Source organism: Chanodichthys erythropterus, chromosome 24, assembly GCF_024489055.1.
Source record: "Chanodichthys erythropterus isolate Z2021 chromosome 24, ASM2448905v1, whole genome shotgun sequence".
Taxonomy (NCBI): Eukaryota; Metazoa; Chordata; class Actinopteri; order Cypriniformes; family Xenocyprididae; genus Chanodichthys; species Chanodichthys erythropterus.
In genome coordinates this window covers 7,858,308-7,878,568 of record NC_090244.1, presented here as the reverse complement: position 1 = coordinate 7,878,568, position 20,261 = coordinate 7,858,308, and the positions used below count along the sequence as shown (strand labels likewise).

Here is a 20,261-nt window from a genome sequence, read left to right as displayed (position 1 = left end):
AAAAATGGCTGCATTTGAAGCATTCAAAATATGACGCATCTCACCTGGGAGAAGATTCCAGCTCGATAAGTGTGCGCTGTGGGAGAGAATCCTGTGTGGCGCGTCTATCATCCTACAATCACATGGACACAGGTCAAAGGTCAGTCTCTTAAACATTGGCTGATTTTAGTAAAAACCAACACTGCTCCTCACCGTCTCTAAGAAAGGCTCTGTCTGGTAGAAGCGGTAAATGTCTTTATTCTTTATTAGCAGGAAGTGCGCAGCATTAATGATCACTCGTTTCAGACCGACCAGAGAACGTAATAGCCTGCAGGGGAAAAAGCAGCGAATCAAGCACCGCTTACAAATCAAAAGTCGTCAATCCAATGCCCTTCATTTCACAAATATCACCCTGAGACACTTCCTTCGATCTCTAAACATCCTCAGGCAGTAAATGAGGATCAAATCTGCAAGCTTTTATCCAGAGACCTGTTTCCATAGTCGATGACAACAGCCTCCTTGGCAGTGCCCGTGATGGCATCATGGTGCTGGAAGAGCCCTATGTTGCGTCTGGCGTCGGTCAGGAGGGAGTAATCTGAAATGGGGTAACGCCCTTCCATGCCTACACGCCTCACGTGAGCCACCGCCAAACTGTAGAGAATTTCTGCCCCTCTACAAGAAACAAACACAAAACCAAACAAACATTCAGTTTTAAAATACAACAATGCATGACACTGAAGGAAACCGCAAGACTTGACATGCTGAGAAACCGATGATAACAGAATTAAAAAAGCAAGTAATAGCAGTAATTAGGCAATGCCTCGTGTTTAGTTCAGGAGAAAAACATGTCACCCACGTGGAGAATAACTACAGCAGAGAATAAAGCATAATTGAATCCCTGCCAAATAAAACCAGACACTTTTCAAAGTTGCTAAAATAATGGATTAAATTTAAATAGCTCAATGGCAGTTTGTCAGTGCGAAATTAAATGTGTTGCCAATTAAAAATTAAAAGGTTTCCACAAAACATTGTTAGCAAAATTTTGACTGAAAGCTACTTGTTGAATTGTTAATAATGTGTTAAATAACAGCTTTATGTAAAAATGCTCTTCAGTCCCCGCTTAATTTGCACAATTATAAATGAACCATCTGTAGTTTGATTTCTGTGAAAAAAAGTAAACACTGTGCACTGATTAAAATTCAATTTTATTAAAATGTTGCCCAGTAAGGATAAACACAAATATTTTCATGTTATAGCCATAAACCAATAAATAGCTGCTATTAATAAGTAATAGTTAATCAATAATAAATCAATAATTTTTTAATAAATGTTTTTAAATTAAAAATAAAACAAATACAAACATTTTAAATGCTACAAGTGAATTTAGGCATCGCAACATTATAATGTACAGTTAAAAAATGGATATTAATATAGGATTTGCTAAAGATTACATTTAACAGTGTAATAAAATCATAAGCATTTTTAATAGGTTAACTTTAAGTGAGCGTTCAATGATGGTAAAAGTACTCTATATGTAAAAATAGGGAAATGAGCATGAACAATTAAATGGTTAGTTCACCCAAAAATGAAAATTCTGTAATTTATCACTCACCTTCATGTCGTTCCACATCTGTAAGTCCTTCATTCATCTTCAAAGCAGTGCTTTGAAATCACCCATTACTATATTGTTAAATAAAGTTGCTATTTTGTTATTTTTGGCGCACAAAAAATATTCTCATCACTTCATAACATTAAGGTTTAACCACTGTAGTCACGTGAACTGTTTAAATATGTTTTTAGTAGCTTTCTGGATATTGAAAAAGGGAGTGTTATTGCTGCCGATGCAGGCGTCACTGAGCCATCGGATTTCATCAAAAATATCTTAATTTGTGTTCTGAAGATGAATGAAGGTCTTACAGGTTTGGAACAACATGAAGGAGAGTAATTAATGACAGTAATTAATAATTTTTGGCTGAACTAACCCTTTAAATATCAATGGTCACTTTATTAGGTACATCTGTTCAACTGCTTGTTAACACAAATACCTAATCAGCCAATCACATGGCATTTTTGAAACTTAGGCTACAATTCAACAATACAATAGAAGATTTGAAAAACATTTAACTGAACTGAGCTCTCTTTCACGTTGTCACGCTTTTTCAGATTTATCCATATATCTGCTCTTCTCTTTCTCCCAGATGTTTACATTTTGGAACGTTTTACGAGACAGCAAGTGTATGCTAACTTATGGATGCGCAACCGAAAAATCTGCAGCAACTGTGTGATGTTACCAAAAATCTCTGAGGAATATTTCCAGCACCTTGTTGAATCAATGCCATGAAGAATAAAGGAAGTTCTGAAGGCAAAAGGGGGTCCAAGTAAAGTGTACCTAAATAAAGTGGCCAGTCTGTGTATATAAGCTACTAACTACTGTACCGATATAACATTCACCCCTTGCTAAATCAATTTCTTTTCATCCATTAACAGTGATATATTAGACATAAGCTGAATGTTTCTCCGACTAACCGTAGGTGAGACTCTAACACACGGTCCAGGTTTTTGTAGAAAGGACGTGAGGTGTAGTATCCACTCCAGTAATGGTCCTCTCTGTCTGCATAGGCGAAAAAGTCTCCGCTCAGCACAGGGTAATCGGGTGGTCTCGTCCCCTGGGAAACTCCATTAGCCTTGTACACCGCATTAAAGTAGTCTGTCAGCGTTGCAAACTGGGCCTGAGAACACAGAGATTTACATTTAGGGCAATTCCTATTAATTATTACGCATTTTCCAGAATCAAAAAAATCTTCTCTCACAAACAACTTAAATTATTCATTTAAATTATTCCTAGTTGTGCATCAATGATGAAAGAGCTTTTTTGTAACAGAAAAAAAAATAGATCTACACCTAATTAAATCATCCTCCTGACAAACATACAGACAGTTATTGTAGTTTTGTATCGATAGATGGGTCAGAAGCTCCATGTTTATCTGTAAACGTACCTTTACATGCATTTCTGGGTGGGAATTCATGTAATCGAACAGTTTCTGGTAGTTGAAGTACTGCTGGTCCCACTCTAATGCTTTATCATAGCGGAAGTCGTCCCCCAGAGGAACCAGCAACACTTTACTACGGAACAGCTTGGATTTTTTACGGTATTGATCAAGCAGAACCCCAGCTCTGAAACAGAAAATGTCAAATATAAAGTAAATCCACTGGATTGTTTTTTTTATTATTAAGGCTATCAATCAATTTAAACAATTTAAGCATTAAACAGACTTAAAATCGATATGTTTGGGCTCAGTAGATGTTTAAATAAAGAAATGTATACTTTTATTCAGCAAGGAAGCATTAAATCAAAAGGGACAGTAAATACATTTATAATGTAACAAAAGATTCCCGTTTCAAATAAATGCTTTGAACTTTCAATTCACCAGAGAATAATTAAAAATATTTATACACAAATATTGAGCAGCACAACTTTTTTCAACATTGATTATAATAAAAGTATCAGCATATTAGAATGATTTCTGAAGGATCATGTGACACTGAAGACTGGAGTAATGATGCTGAAAATACAGCTTTGCATTTACATTTTAAAATATATTAAAATAGAAAAGAGTTATTTTAAATTCCAATAATATTTCACAATATTACTATTTTTACTGTATTTTTATTAAATAAATGCATTCTTGGTGAGCAGAAGAGACTTCTTACAAGAACAAAAAATATAAACAATAGTTGTGTGTGTGTGTATATATATTATATTATATTATATTATATATATATATATATATATTTATGTAGGGGCATAAGTGTTAATTTTTTTCAAATTATGTTTTATAATTAATACATTTTATAAATACAAGAAATTAATTTCAATATACAGTTTAATCATATTATTTTAATTGTACATCAAATGAATATCAAATATTTATATAATTTATGAATTATTTAACTAAATGTATGTTTAAATTGTTTTCATCTTAGCAGTTTAATTTCACGTCATACCAAAAGGAGGAAATGTCTCATGAAGCTAAAAGTGTACCCATAAAACCCTCTGCCTATTCCAGTAAACCTCAAAGACCTCTGAAGTGTAAGGACAGGTGCAAACTAATTGCTACAAGCTTGTTAATATCCTGGTTTTCTTCTGTGGACCAAGAGAGAGAGAGAGAGAGAGAGAGGTGGATTTGGGTTTGGGCCCAGTTCAAGCACAACCCATATAAATACAGCTGGCGCCAGCTGGGTGATGGACAAATGAATTTTGTTGGCTAACACAGGAAATTAACCTACATTCATTCTTTGGCTAAACTCCCCCGAATCAAATTAATTCCCTGGTTTCATATTAATCAGCCCTACAGCCTCACCTCTCGGCCACGTTGGCATCTGTGATGGCTCGGGGTGGCACCTTCCAAGGGCAGTTAACTCGACTGCCCGGCAGCCTCTTGAAATCAAACTGGCAGCAAATCTTCGGGTCTGGGCCGCACGTGTGAGGCACGTCGTAGCTGTAAAACGGCATCATGTGGCAGAACATGTCTGTGCTCGATTCAATGTCTGTAGATAAAGAAAATTAAATAAACTCAGATGTGTAGGTCTCTAAGCCACTGAGAAGGGTGGGCAAAACTCCTTGGCAAAGCCTTCAAAAGGGGTTGCCAAGGGTTTGTGTTTTCCTAAACATTCATTAGACATTTAAAACATTTCCAACATGTAGATAATGATTACAAATGCCATATTCTGGTCTATTATAGTATATAGTTAAAGGGTTAGTTCACCCAAAAATGAAAATTATGTCATTAATGACTCACCCTCATGTCGTTCCAAACCCGTAAGACCTCTGTTCATCTTCGGAACACAGTTTAAGATATTTTAGATTTAGTCCGAGAGCTTTCTGTCCCTCCATTGGAAATATATGTACGGTAGACTGTCCATGTCCAGAAAGGTAATAAAAACATCATCAAAGTAGTCCATGTGACATCAGAGGGTTAGTTAGAAGTTTTTGAAGCATCGAAAATACATTTTGGTCCAAAAATAACAAAAAATAACGAGAGCTTCGCCAGAGCTTCATTTACAGTCTGAGGGAGACGCACACTGTATTCAAGCTATTCTACATTGTTTGTATTTTGGTATTGCTATATTTTTTAAAATGGTGCTTAAGTGTGCATGTCGCGGATGTCCTAATCGCCAAAAACAACAACGTAAAAGTGCATTACCAACACCGACAGATGAAAGGATTCAATGGAACCAATTCAATGGAAAGGATTCCGGAAGAGAAGACAATGCTGAATGAAGTCGTAGTTTTTGTTATTTGATGTTAAAAATTCTAACTAACCCATTGATGTCACATGGACTACTTTGATGTTGTTTTTATTAACTTTCTGGACATGGACAGTCTACCGTACAAACATTTTCAATGGAGGGACAGAAAGCTCTCGGACTAAATCTAAAATATCTTAAACTGTGTTCCGAAGATGAACGGAGGTCTTACGGGTTTGGAACGACATGAGGGCGAGTCATTAATCACATAATTTTCATTTTTGGGTGAACTAACCCTATTTTAGATTTTTAGATTTTCTGAAAAAATTTGTTGTACTTGTGTAACGAGATTAGAACCAACGTCTCCGGCATGGGAAGCGGGTACACTGACAAGGACAATAAAGACCACAGCCTCCATAATCGCCCCCTAAACCTCACTCACATCCGGGTCACGGCACCAAATGTAGCCGGTCCTACTCAAACTGGTTGAAGTGAAGTTTACCTGCACAGCTTTTACTAGCTTGCCTCCGTTATTCATACAATGACAGTCTAAAGGAATTTTTAAAGTATCATTCATGCCTGTAGCATAAAAATGCCAATAATCAAGAACTACTAAGTTGTTGTTGTTAATACAAAATATTAAGATGAAAAATTTAAACTTAAAAAAAAAAAAATGAAAATTAGAATATTGCCTTGAAGTTGAAGTAGTACTAAAATGAGTAAAACTGAAATAAAAATAAATTTAAATAAATAGAAATATTAAAAATAAAACAAAAACTAATAAAATTGACAACCATATAACAAAATTACTAAAACTAAAATTAAAATCTGAAAATAATAAATAACAATAAATAACAGTATATAAATGATACCGAAATAACACTGTTAATAAGGTAACTTTTATGTGTTTGTTTATGTGAACACGTTTTTGTAGTTGTAGTCATTTACCCCAGGCCTGCCTCCACATGAACTCAAGGCTCCGTGTGGCAGAAAAGTGCTTCTTGATAGAGTAATGGACCCTCTGGATCAGCATGCTGGTCATGTTCGCCCGTTTCAGTAGGTAAGGCATCGTGGCGCTGTGCCCAAACGGATCAACGGCCCAGCCTGAGCGAGGGGTCACACCTGCAGTAACACACCCATTAAATATTCCATACCAAACTGAAGGAACCACTTTTAAAATCATACCCGTATCTCTCATATCTATAGCAAATGCAGTAAACACTAAGCCACACAACCCCAAAAAACAATCATACCCAGATTTCTCTCCAGCCACTGATGGCCTTCAATGAGCTGATCAATCATGGCGAAATAGTGAGCGTTGGCTTCATCCGTCATGACCCAGCCTCCCGTCACCATCTCAAGCTGTCCGCTGAGGATTAGACTGAAAGAAAAAGGGTTTAAAGAGGATTCTTAAAACTAAAAGCACAGATCGCAAGAGGAGGTGAGGAAATCCACAACATTAGATCAGGCTATATAAAGAGTTTCCCACAAGCAGATGGACTAATTAACCTTCAGCAGATTACTGAGTTAAGAAGATGAACTGATCGAGAATGGGCATGTGGGACCAAATCAAAACAGACTGAACAAGACGCTGAACAACCAACATTGCAAAGACCAATTTTTCATTCATGATGTGATGTACTTCCTGGAAAATATTGTGGCTCAATCAAAAATTGATTGGACTGAAAAATAGTTTATGACATGTACTATGGGGTCAGATTCCCGCCAATTGTATTGCAGTCACGGATCAAAAAATAATAAACGTGAATCACAAATTTAAAAACACATGTAAAAATATATAGCACAAACTTAAAAAAATAATGCAAAATGATCGGAATGGCAAAGAACATGGTCACGGATCAAAATATAATAAGCGTAAATCGAAAAATCAAAAGCACATTTAAAAAAATAACAAGCATGAATCAAAACTTTAAACACATTAAAAATGATATTGCACAAATCTTAAACTTGTGTTTATGCGTTCTTAAAAGTTGTTTTCCTTGCTTTTATTACTCTTTTCTTTCTGCTCTCTTTACATTTTCTGCTTATATTTTACTCTTTTGTGCGCTTGTGCAGTTTTTCTCTTTGCTCTTCTTTCTACGTTCTGCTCTTGCTTTTCCAAATGTTGCAGTTCGAGTTTCATGTAAATTAGGCTGGGCTTAAGCGCCACCATTGGTCCACTAGTTCTAGATGGACAGCTCCTCCTCTAGCCAATCAATCGAAGGGAGGGAGATGACATCACTTCAATGCGACTCATGGCTACTGATGCTCACACTCATACAGGAGAACCATCACAGCTGGCAATTTCCGAGCTGTGGTAAACTCTTTCTGTTGCAGGACACTGTTATAATGTATATATATACATTATAACATATGTACATATGTACCTTCATACATATGTACCTGCAACTCGACCTGTCACCGGTATATAGGCTACTTCTACCTGGACAATCTTTTATTGTTAAATTTACCATCCTAACGACAACCTGTCACAGTTGTGCCTGTCTGACGATCTATCATTGTTATATTAATCTTTAATGCACCTACAACTGGACTTGGCACCGTGAAACGCAGCGTCCACCATGCAGCAGCCTCACAACATCACTCTTATGTGTGCCTGGCTCGTCTATACCTGTTATGTTACTGTTAGATATTTTTAGTATTCATACAATAATATAAATAATAATATGCTTGCTTGTTGTCTCTTTTATTCCTGTCTTTTGCACAAGAGAATATAACATATGAAACCTACCTTACTAGGCTAATATATTTGCTCGTGAATTACATTTAAAGTAAGATATGCCATGGCAATTGTTTAGATCAGTAGTTCCCAAACTGGGGTACGTGAGGTGACAGAGGGGGTAACGTTACGCGAACAAAATGCAGAATTTTGCCATTCATTTAATTCTTCTCTAGATTAAAATAACATTAAAACTGATCATGTATTTTCTAACAGGTACAATATGCCATATGACATCCAATCAAAATACCACATCTTTTGCGGTCAAATCTGACAGAGTCCATTTCCACATGCAGCGCACATATGGGTGCATAGCCAGTATAGGTTGCGTGGGGAGTCTGCAGCCTGAGCAAAACGCGCAACATACTGCCATTCTGTACCTGCAGATTTAGCACTTACTAGCACGAAGAACAATAGCCTGGCACAAAACGGGCTTAAATATCAATTTAAGATTCAAACTCTTGATCATACAAAACATAGCCTACCTTTTGTGAGTTCTTGTTTTTAATGTTGATAATATTATATGAGCAAGAAAGCAAATCCAAATATCCACACAACAGTTCAACAAACAAAGGGGTAATATTAAGTGTTATTCTTCACAGTATTTGCTCTATTTTGCAACGAAAACAACAGCAGGATTACAACACAGCAGTGCTTCGAGAACGAATCTGCAACTTTGAATGAATTGTTCGTGAAAGTCATGATTCATTCATAAATACAGCCACTTGCTTCTTTGAATGAATGACTCGATGACTCAGGCATTAAGACAGTGACTTACCGCCATCTACTGGCGGTTTTAGTATTTAAAATAATCACTTTTCACGTTTTTAGCATTGCATATTTCTCTATTGAACATTTTTTAATTTAAAACATTATTATTGTTGTAAAGGTATTCATAAAGATCAAAAACTGCACTAGAAAGTCAATTTAGGGGGCAAATATTGTCCCTTAATGGAAAATTTACAATCTAAGTGGAAGAGAGGGGGTACGCAGAAGGATGGTAAGTGTCTCAGGGGTACTCCACTCTGAAAAGTTTGGGAACCACTGGTTTAGATCATCGTATGTTGCTCGTAATAGTAAACTGTGCATATTTTGTCATGTATTGTTTTCCTGTAAACAGATTTATAGATTTTGTCTTCCATGTACAGTATGTCATTGACACGGGTGTTGGTTTATGAATTTGATCACATTTTAACACTGAGATTATAAAATTATAAAGTTAAGCAATAGCCTTCACATCAGTGTTTTCCCCAATATTAGAGCAATTGCAAATGTTTATTGAGCTGTTGTATAAATCAATATAGCTATAAGTTAATTTTGAATGTGTTTTTGCACTATTTTAATGAAAGGAGTATCAAACAAAGTCACAGCAGAACAGCTTCGCTCGTCTCTGAGCAACACAGCAGTGTTTCATTAATGAATTCCTGATTTGAACGAGAAGTTTGAATGAACTTTTCGCCACCTACATATCTGTATCTGTAATTTTGTTTTTATTTAAAACATTAATCTTATAGTATTGTGCAATTATGTAGTTATGTAATTAAACACAATGTGTGAATAAATCAGTGCATATCAAATCCACCTGGTTTCTGTAACTATCTTCTCTGTAACACTATCGTAGTCAATGCAGAGATGATACATTCAGTCTTAGAATTAATTTACCTATGATCGTTTAACAACAATTAAGAAATATATTAGCTACAGTAGCCTTAGCATATTAGCACCATGAGCCAAGTAATATTTTAACACCAAATACCATATATTATGAACATAAAGATTAACAATCATAAGTAGACTGCACAATAAAAAGAGTATCTCAAAAAGAGGAATTATTTGTCCATAGTTCAGATAACTTTACAGATTGAAAGTCCTTGTAAAGTTTCAGATTAAACTGTTATCTTCTCCTGTATGAGTGTGAGCATCAGTATGAGTCGCATTGAAGTGATGTCATCTCCCTCCCTTCGATTGATTGGCTAGAGGAGGAGCTGTCAATCTAGAACTAGTGGACCAATGGTGGCGCTTAAGCCCAGCCTAATTTACATGAAACTCGAACTGCAACATTTGGAAAAGCAAGAGCAGAACGTATAAAGAAGAGCAAAGAGAAAAACTGCACAAGCGCACAAAAGAGTAAAATATAAGCAGAAAATGTAAAGAGAGCAGGAAGAAAAGAGTAATAAAAGCAAGGAAAACAACTTTTAAGAACGCATAAACACAAGTTTAAGATTTGTGCAATATCATTTTTAATGTGTTTAAAGTTTTGATTCATGCTTGTTGTTTTTTAAATGTGCTTTTACTTTTTCGATTTACGTTTATTATATTTTGATCCGTGACCATGTTCTTTGCCATTCCGATCATTTTGCATTATTTTTTTTTTAAGTTTGTGCTATATATTTTTACATGTGTTATACATGTGGTATTATTTTTTGATCCGTGACCGCAATACTATTGGCGGGAATCTGATCCCATAATGTACACTACAGTTTAAAATTTTGGTAAAAAATAGTTTTTACATGTTTTTAAAAGTCTACACTCACCAAGGCTGCATTTATTTGATCAAAAATGCAGTAAAAACAGTAATTGTGAAATATTACAATTTAAAATATCTGTTTTTATTTTAATATATTTTAAAATGCAATTTATTCCTGTGATAGCAAAGCTGAATTTTCAGCAGCTATTAAATATATATTAAAATCAAAAGTCATTTCAGAGATGGAGCAAGTTATTACATTGGATTTTTAAAACGTTCAAATATGCCTTTCAAAATGCCAGTTTAACATTTTACCTTCAAATGTTTATGTTTTAATTTTATGGTGGATGCAATAACAAGGACACTAAAGACTGTAGCCTCTACAATCACCCTCCTAAACCTCATTCCCAATCTGGGTCATGGCACCAAATGTAACTTATCCTACTTGACTAAATGCTTTGAGCAGGGTTCAAACCACCGTGTCTGGCGTTGGGAGGCAGGTGCGCTAACAGGGACACTAAAAACCACAGCCTCTACAATCACCCCCCTAAACCTCACTCCCATCCGGGTCACGGCACCAAATGTAATTGGTCCTACTTGACTAAATGTTCCGAGCGGGATTCGAACTGGCGTTTCTGGTATGGGAGACAGGTGCTCTAACAAGGACACTAAAAACCACAGCCTCTACAATCACCCCCCCTAAACATCACTCCCATCCAGGTCACGACACCAAATGTAACAGATCCTACTTGACCCACTCTGAGCGAGATTCGAACTGGCGTCTCCGGCATGGGAGGATGGCGCAAATTATTATATTTTGATAAAAGATTACAAAGACAGCCTTAGAAAAAACAGTGTAAAGTTTGATTTTATATTGGATTTTTAAAAAGGTGAAATATGCATTTCAAAATGCAAGTTTAACATATTATTTACCTTCAAATGTTTATTTAATATTAAAAATTACTCACTTGCGCATTGCCTCTTGTTTAGGTACATCTGCACTTTCCCACCATTTGGCGAAGAATGATATTTCCGACCAAATGAACTTCCGACGGGGATCTTCCGCCAGCTTCACCACCATGTTGTTGAAGATATGCTGGGTCTGGTCATTGTAGTACTTGTCAAATGTTTTGATCCATCCTGTCGCAAAAGAAGTGCAGCATGAAATCACAGTTAAAATCATCCAAGAGAGCATACAGATCTGATGTAGTTCTGCAACCACAGCATGAAGTGACAACAGAATCTGTGCTAAAAACAAACAGTCTTTTGATAAAACACTGAAAATTTAGAAGAAGCATAGCCGTTTGGCAGCACTTTGCTCCCCAAAGAAAAACCTGTTCAAAATAACATCGTTCAAAATTCAGAGGCTCCAGCGCAGGAAGAACAGATCCGTGCTGACACTGAGAATGGCAGCAAGACATTTAGAGTTGCGGAAAACTAATTGAAACATATTGGAATGCTTTCAGTATTACACAATCTGCATTAAACACGCATCAGCTCAAAGATCAGTGAAATGGTACCGACACCGATAAAACAACAGGGAATCGGGTCACTAACTTTAAAGAATTAGATTCAGTCCTACAGTTCTTTCATAACGCTGCAAAAAACGCCAACTGCAGGGGTTCGCGAGCAGATTTGGAAACTTATCTGTCCTGTGGGTGATGTTGAAACTCATTGTGGTTTTTAAGGTGCTTCACAAATTCTGCCAATGCTGCAAAACGCAAGCCCAGCAACTGACCCACTTTACCTGCACAGCTCTTTTGAATACACATGGCTAGGTGTTAGACTGAGGATGCTGCATCAACAACTAAAATAAAATGAAAAATGTTGCATCCACTTAAGGACTGCGCGTGAAAACTGTATGGGAGAGATTGAAACTTTATGACATTTTAGGTTGCTTAAAGAAATTAAAGTCATTTAAACTTCAAAAAAAAGGATGAAAAGGACCATAAAATATAATGCAAGTAAGCAATGCTCCAATCAGATTTTTCACAGCATTTTGTTTTTAACAAAATATTGCGCAAATTTGTCAAAAGAGACAGTTAAGACATTTATAGTGTTACAAATTATGCCTATTTCAAATAAATGCTGTTCTTTTGAACTTTGTTCATCAAAGTATCATGAAAAAATCTGTAGAAAAATAGAAAATAGTTTTTTTATGTTGTAATAATATTTCTCAATATTACTGTTTTAAAGGAACACTTCACTTTTTTTGAAAATAGGCTCATTTTCCAATTCCCCTAGAGTTAAACAGTTGAGTTTTACCGTTTTCGAATCCATTCAGCTGATCTCCGGGTCTGGCGGTACCACTTTTAGCATAGCTTAGCATAGTTCATTGAATCTGATTAGACCATTAGCATCTCGCTCAAAAAAAAAGACCAAATGATATTTTTCCTATTTAAAACTTGACTCTTCTGTAGTTACATTGTAGTTACATCCTCTCACAAATGTCTCCACGGTTGCAAGGCACGCTCCCTGTGCAAGCAGGAGGTCACAGCTGATGCGTATTATCATTGCGCCTGCTGCACCCATGGTACGGCAGCAAAGTTCCTTGATTATTACGCTGGAATGATAGTATAGTTCCTAGCCATATCTGCCTAGAAAATCGCAACTTTTTATTTTCCGTCGGTCTTAGTACAAGATGTAACTACAGAAGAGTCAAGTTTTAAACAGGAAAAATATCAAAACTCTTTGGTCATTTTTGAGCGAAATGCTAACGGTCTAATCAGATTCAATGAACTATGCTAAGCTAAGATAAAAGTGGTACCGCCAGACCCGGAGATCGGCTGATTGGATTCGAAAAAAGTTAAATTCAGCTGTTTAACTCTAGGGGAGTTGGAAAACGAGCCTATTGTTAAAAAAAAGTGGAGCATTCCTTTAAATGATTTTTGATCAAATAAATGCAGCCTTGGTAAACATTGATATTAAATACAAACCAAGTGTAGTTCAAATTAATGTGATTTGTATTACTAATATTGTAGTATGTATTTATTATTATTTATAACATTATTATTATTTTTAATGGTATAATTAATATAGTAATATAGTACATCATTCTGTATAGTTATTATATTATACTTTTAACATATAATATAATACATTATCTTAATTACTTTCATAATTTGTTTACATTTACCAATTTATTTTAAATATCTAAATATTGAATTATTGTATTTAAAATGGCATTTCCTGCCTTATCATTGTGTTGGATATTGATAATAGTACTGTTTTATTTTAGTTTTTTTCCTTTAATAAAGGGAAAATGCACTTGTGAGAAAGACTGAACAGCTTCTGCTGTTAATACCATTTTCTCAGGATTTTTTTTTTTTTTTTTATGAAGACTTTGAGAGTTATATTCTTCCTTATAACCAGCGTTATTATGATTTAACCACATCTGGTTTAGCAGTTGGCAGACATCAAAAAGAAAAGTTATGCAAGCTGTTCATAGTCTTCATACCGCTCATACTCTACCTCTGAAAGAAGCAGTTTTGCATCAAAACATCAATCAGTCATGTGCTCATCCAAGATCACCAATATGAAGTTATTATGGGCTAAGTCTAATTAGCAGGCGAGTGATCAGAGTATTGCTACAAAGATCGATATAACTCATGTGCTTCTGAAGCCATATGATAGCTTTGAATGAGAAATTTAATTTGTTTATTAAATGAAAATCTTCTCCAGTGGGAGGTTAACCAAAAATGAAGGGCAGATAAACTTTATTAGTGAATTAGTGAAACTTGATACTTTCATGGTGCTTTTTGGTCCATTTTGAAACTTGAGGCTTCAGTCCCAGTTACATGACCAACAGAAATAAAAAAAAAATAACAGTAGTTACACTAAGACTAATGCATTATGGATGAAGCAAGAAATCTGATAGCAGGACAACAATCTGACATATAAACACAGCTAAAGGTTTGACTAATTCAAAACGGAGTTAAATTTTAAATCCTCCCCAAGTTCAAAAAAGAAAGACTAGAGCTTCATAAATTCTTCAGGTTGATGCACCAGACATGTTTGAGTGAATGAAGTTTCGATCCCTACCTGGATCGTTGTGCGAATGAGGGACCACAAACACTTGCAGGGGCTCATCGTCCCACTCGTTGGGCTCGTAGGTGATCTCAAAACCTTGCTTCCAAACACCTCCATCCACATTATCGAAGTTCAGCAAGGAGTATACATCCAGCATCTATGGCCAAACAATCAATTCAGAGACTGTGATGAATGTGATTCTGAAGCCTCAGAATCTCCACTTGGAGACACAAAAATGCGATATATAAAGATGTTACATTCAGTGATTTTCCACAAAACTGGGCATGGAGCAGACTTCCTGATAAATACCACATCTCAGGGCAATTTTATATAACTGACAGATGACACAGGAACTGTATTTAGTGTAGGCGTGACAGCCTGAAGCACAACAATGCACCCAACGGAGAGGAAAAGTGCCTGTTTACAACATGTCAGGTCTTAGACGTGTTTTGAATGTTTTTTTGATACACTCAGAATATTTAAAAATTCCAAGTAAAGTATCTGAGGATTCCAAAAATGTGATTCCAAAAGTAATTTTTTAAAGAAATTAATCATACTATTAATCATTCAAGAGGTAGTGCTCTTAAAAGGTGCAATAAGCAATTTCTAAGAAACGATCGGATCGGACTGGGCATCACAACACACTTGCAGCCAATCAGCAGTAGGGGGCGTGTCCACTCATGATGAGGGAGGAGAGAGAGTGAACAAGAGGGAGATTTAAATAAAGACTGTAGAAAGAGAGATGGCTGAGAGACATTACAATAGAGAAAAGATCAGAGGAATATCACTGGAAAAAGAAGGGTTAAGATTAGGCAAGAGCTTTAGGACCCGTGTTAATATTAGAAAAGCTTGCCAGCCCTTTAGGGACCCAAGAGTGAAGGCCTGAAAACAGACGCCAAGGTTGCATTGTTTTTGCTCCATAAAGAGATATCCACTCTTGCATTGCGTGTTTGTGCATTTTGGGGGCGGAGCAGTGTTTGTTTGGATTGATTTCAAATACCAATAGTGTTACTGTTATTAAGAGGTACATTTGATATTTTATTGACTTAAATTGTATATTATGTGTAGGATTCATTGAGCCCCATGATCAAGCATAATAGAAGACTATTGTCATTCTTGTAAAATACAAGTCATCACATGAGTAACTGCAGAAAGGCAAAAGTTGCAGACTCAAAACTGATGTAATTCTTGGCAGGTGTAACTCTTAAACGGCTAAAACCACAACACCTGAATCCCAAAGCCACACTGCAATCCTCTCCCAGATAGCACTGCATTCAATTTGAAGTCCTTCCCCACACACTCCAACCCACTGAGACACCATTTTGATTCTCACCTGCAGGTCAGTTTGGCTCCTGCGGCCCAGTGCGAACTGGCAATCCATTGGCTTGACGGAGAGAAAGGTGGGCCTGCCATCGAAGGGCAGCACCCAGGAGCCATTGGCGCTACGGAAGGGGAGAAGTCCGCTGGGAGAGATGGCCCCCGTATCCGTGAGCTCCAGCACAGAGTCTTTGATGTGGCTGATGATCTGATGGTTCTCCTCCAGGAGCTGCTCCAGCTGCTCGATGCGGTTCTGCAACACCGAAATCTGGCTCTGAAAACAAGGAGGGGGATGGAGGTGTAATCTATCTACCACCACAATCTACAACATCACATGACTGACCTGAGTGCTCTAGAGCGGACGGCACACCAAGGAACACAAAACTGGCAAGGCTAATCTGTAACACATCTAGAGTATCATAAACTAAATTTTTACATTTTCGAAAGAAAGTTTGAGTAGTGTCACGATTTTGAGTTGGGAGGCACCAATATTAAAATTCCTCCCCTATAATTGATGTCATTTTATGGCCGAAAACTGATATGACTGCCCCCTAATAGTCCACTAAACATTAGTCAAGGAGAAGAGGCTTGGTTGACTAAATTTTATTCACAGACCAGTCCGGCTGCTTTCAAAATCAATCTCAGACATATCTGTTGAGTGCATGTGGCCACAATGGCCAATCAAGTGCTTACGAATCCACTCAAAGTGTCACATTTTTAAAATTTCTGTACCGAATGGGACCGAAGTCAGTAGTTTTGACAACTCTAGTACTGTGAGAAGTATGGGTGTCAAAAGCATCAACTTTGGTACCAAGTCAGAACTAAAATTTTAAAATTGTGATGATACCAGCACTTCCCACTAGCATTTTGAGCACTGTTGAGAGGATTCTTAAACACCTCTGATTGGCCATTGTGTTCACACACTCAACATACATGTCTGTAATTGGCTACAATAATCAACGCTTCAAAATTATGTTGTAAATAGTCATCAATGATGCTCTTCACCGAGCGCTTACACAGATACACACAGTGTATCTGTGTGTATCAAAGTGTTTGAAAGTAGGCATCTATTAGTGATCACATGAACACAATGGCCAATCAGAGGTGTTTAAGAATAAAAGAGCACTCAAAATGTTAGGGGGAAATGCTGGTATCATCACATTTTTACAATTTCAATACCAACTTAGTACCGACGTTGGTACTTCTTTCAACCCTAGTGGAAACATTTTGGGATGTTTGAATTTTATACTATTTGGTCTAAATAAATTCAAAATAAAACACAAAAAAAAAATCAACTTTTTACATTTTACAAGTAAATTTAAAGGGGTTCTTAGTGGACAAAGTCAAATGAATAAATAAAGCTTAATGCTTTTCTTACGAGTCAAGGAAATGGGCTTCCATAGTTTACTGTGTTAAAAGTTATTGTGATTTATGGGATTTTTCTGCCATTTTATCATCCCCCAGGGTGATCACAAGTCTGATGGCTTAGAAAAGCTAAAGCACACCTCTCTTCAAATAATGGCACAATTTGAGGTATCATTCAGATCCGTAGTACAAAGGGTGAGGGATGAGTTACATGTTAACATATAATACTTAGGATTGGAAGTTGGTTTAAATCACTTGCTTTAGCAAGTATTACTAATATGAAGCGTCACAGCAGCTGTAAGTGTTCACTGGTGCAAATCTCACTGACAATCAAATTGAAAAAAGATTTAGCACAGGCTTTGAAATACAAACCGTATCTGAATTTGCATAATGTGCGTTATTTTTCCTGAGGCTTACGATATGAAGCACATAAAATGTGCTAAATCCCCCACCATCAACTATGTGTCATCCTGCATGCAATTTCTAGAAGAACACCAACACATTTTTCTAATAATTAGGTTTTTTGCATTTAAAAAGCCTTTGGTTTGTGATAGGGAAAAAAAGCCAGCACTCACAGAGAGTTATTCACTAGCTAAATTAGTAGTTAATTAGCTCAAGACAGAGCCAGAAACAAATTGGTCACATCACTAGCTGTACACTTGCTTGGCTGAAAAACCCTCCCTACCGAAGGCTTTGATAAATGGAGCCATTCAAACAGACCCACACAGCAAAAAATGTAATCCAGGACAAAGGGATTTCATAAAGAAATCACAGACTCACCCTCGGAAAGTTCCCGGCGCTCTGTCTCCTGGCGGGATCGTGCTGGACGCGGTCCAACATCAGGTAAAGAGAGAAGACGGCCACACAGAAGATGGCCCCGCCGCAAACGGTCACCTGCTTCTTCAGTTTCATCCTCCTCTGCTTATCTGACGGATGCTAATGTCGAGGTCAAGGGGAGAGGAGACAAAAGAAGAGAATGTTAACATGCACAAATGTGGTCCCAAAAGTGAAAAAGTGCAGTGTTGCTGGAAAAAACTCAGCGTCAAGTGTTTGTCAGCGATGTTTAAAGTCCACCACTGCTCTCCAAATTCTAGAGCAGGGGCTCGTGGGATAGGGGAGGGGTAGGGGAGGCGGTGTATATACACGGGGGACGGCGATCAGTGGGAGCCGAGCAGCAGTCGGTCAACTGCGACCAAACCACAGCCAATTTCAGCCTCCTTCAAAGTGCCCCTTGTCCTTAACCATTCAAACCGAAGAAAGGCAGGGGGAAAAGAGCAACACAGGTTCTAAACAGTGGGAGCCCAGACAGGGATCTAGTGTCCCTCCGGCAAAGCCTGTCTATGTGTGTGTGCATATAGATGTCGTTACGGTGAGGACATGTCCCCAGCACTTTATCAAACAGCTTCCGACACGGGTGGATGGGATCGAGGAAGCATCTCCAGTTCTTGGGCAGTCTATTATTTTGCTTTTTTTATAGAAATAAAAACCAGTTGGACAACGGATGCTACAGTGCAGCAGGAGTCAGATTTCACTTATTACGTGATGACAAAGACGATGGCAGCGGAGGATTTGGTGCACGACAGATCCTGAGCGTCATTGACTAAAATCTTGTAAACTGCTGTCTTTTTTCGTAATGCGAATACAAAAAGAAAAAGTAAAAAGCAAGAGCATGTTCAAAAGCCATTTCAATGATAGCGGCCCGCAAATTATAGGCCTGTGTACACAGAATACACGTGCTCACGGATTAAAAAGCGAAAGTGAAAAGTGAGAGCATATTTAAAAGCGATTTGTATAATAATTATTAAGAATACATATAATAATAAATTCATATATAAACTTGTGACACCAAGTTTATATATTGGTGTGAAAATGTCCTCACCTTAACATCCATTGGGAAAATCAGAACCCAGAATCCTTCAAAATGAAGCTGATGAAAGGATTCTTTACATTTATATCTAATTAATTACATGATGTGCCGATTAATGAATCGCACATCAAATTTGGCTGATTGGCTTTATTCAATTCGTTCAAACGGCTGATTCATTCAGGAGAGAAGTAAATGGTTTTCTTTATGAATGGCCATTGAATCATTCGTTCAACCGATTCATTCAAATGCGGATTCAGAAATGAAATGCCACTATGTGTTGCTCGGAGATAAACAGCTCTGGTTTTTCTTTATATTTCCGTTGGCAAAATTGAGCAAAAATATATTATATGATGAAAATCAACAATCAACTGTATGAAATGTCAGATGACCTATGTAGGTGTAGGGCAAGGAAAGTGCGTTAAATGCATTAATTTTAATACATAATTTTTTACCGTAATCAAGTATTCTAATTAACGCATCAAATATTTATTAATTTATCGTACAATATGATAAAAATTTACATTTAATAAAATCGAATCAGTGACTCGGAGCGCCAAAGTCACGTGATTTCAGCAATTTAGTCGTTTGATAGGAGATCCGAGTCACTGATTTGATTCGTAAAGCTCTGAAGCAGTGTTTTGAAATCGGCCATCACTATATTGATGAAAAGTCATTATTTTGGGTTTTTTTTGGTGCACAAAAAAATTCTCGTTGCTTTATAATATTAAGGTAGAACTCACATGAACTTATTTAAATATGTTTTTAGTAGCTTTATGGATCTTGAGGGAGGAAATGTCATTGCTGTGAACATTGCTGAGCCATCGGAAATCAAAAATATCTTAATTTTCTGAAGATGAACGAAGGTCTTACGGGTGTGGAACAACATAAGGGTGAGTAATTGATGACATTTTTTTCATTTTTGGGTGAAAAAACCCTTTAAATACAGTTCTTAAAATTGTTTAAACAGTATTGTTATTAACTAAAACTCAAACTTAATTTATTAAAAATAATTGTTGTTAATTGAAATAAAGCTAAAATTAAATAAAATATATATTAGACACATAACTTTAAAAATTGCACAAAAATTAGAAATGTTGCCTTGGCGACTAACATAAATAAATATGTTTAAGATTAAGTGGAAAAATTTCTAAAAATAAAAAAAAAAAATTAAATGAAAATATTAAAAACAAAACTAATAAAAAACTAAATTAGAAAAAAATATATATATGAATAATAAATACTAGAATATT

At 36.5% G+C, this 20,261-nt stretch overlaps 1 protein-coding gene across 4 annotated transcripts in view; it reads right to left on the bottom strand.

The window, feature by feature from the left end:
- Positions 1 to 20,261, bottom strand: part of man2a2 (mannosidase, alpha, class 2A, member 2) — a 38,392-nt gene that overhangs the window by 13,104 nt on the left and 5,027 nt on the right. For all 4 annotated transcript variants that reach the window (XM_067379122.1, XM_067379124.1, XM_067379121.1 and 1 more), the window contains exons 3-14: positions 17,925 to 18,080; positions 15,796 to 16,053; positions 14,475 to 14,619; positions 11,402 to 11,573; positions 6,480 to 6,607; positions 6,175 to 6,348; positions 4,341 to 4,527; positions 2,976 to 3,153; positions 2,506 to 2,708; positions 469 to 651; positions 193 to 307; positions 45 to 112 (exon numbers count right to left, since the gene is read on the bottom strand). In XM_067379122.1, the coding sequence (XP_067235223.1) occupies positions 45 to 112; positions 193 to 307; positions 469 to 651; positions 2,506 to 2,708; positions 2,976 to 3,153; positions 4,341 to 4,527; positions 6,175 to 6,348; positions 6,480 to 6,607; positions 11,402 to 11,573; positions 14,475 to 14,619; positions 15,796 to 16,053; positions 17,925 to 18,056 (1,943 nt within the window). In that variant the 5' untranslated portion in view covers positions 18,057 to 18,080. The remainder of the gene's footprint in view (positions 1 to 44; positions 113 to 192; positions 308 to 468; positions 652 to 2,505; positions 2,709 to 2,975; positions 3,154 to 4,340; positions 4,528 to 6,174; positions 6,349 to 6,479; positions 6,608 to 11,401; positions 11,574 to 14,474; positions 14,620 to 15,795; positions 16,054 to 17,924; positions 18,081 to 20,261) is intronic.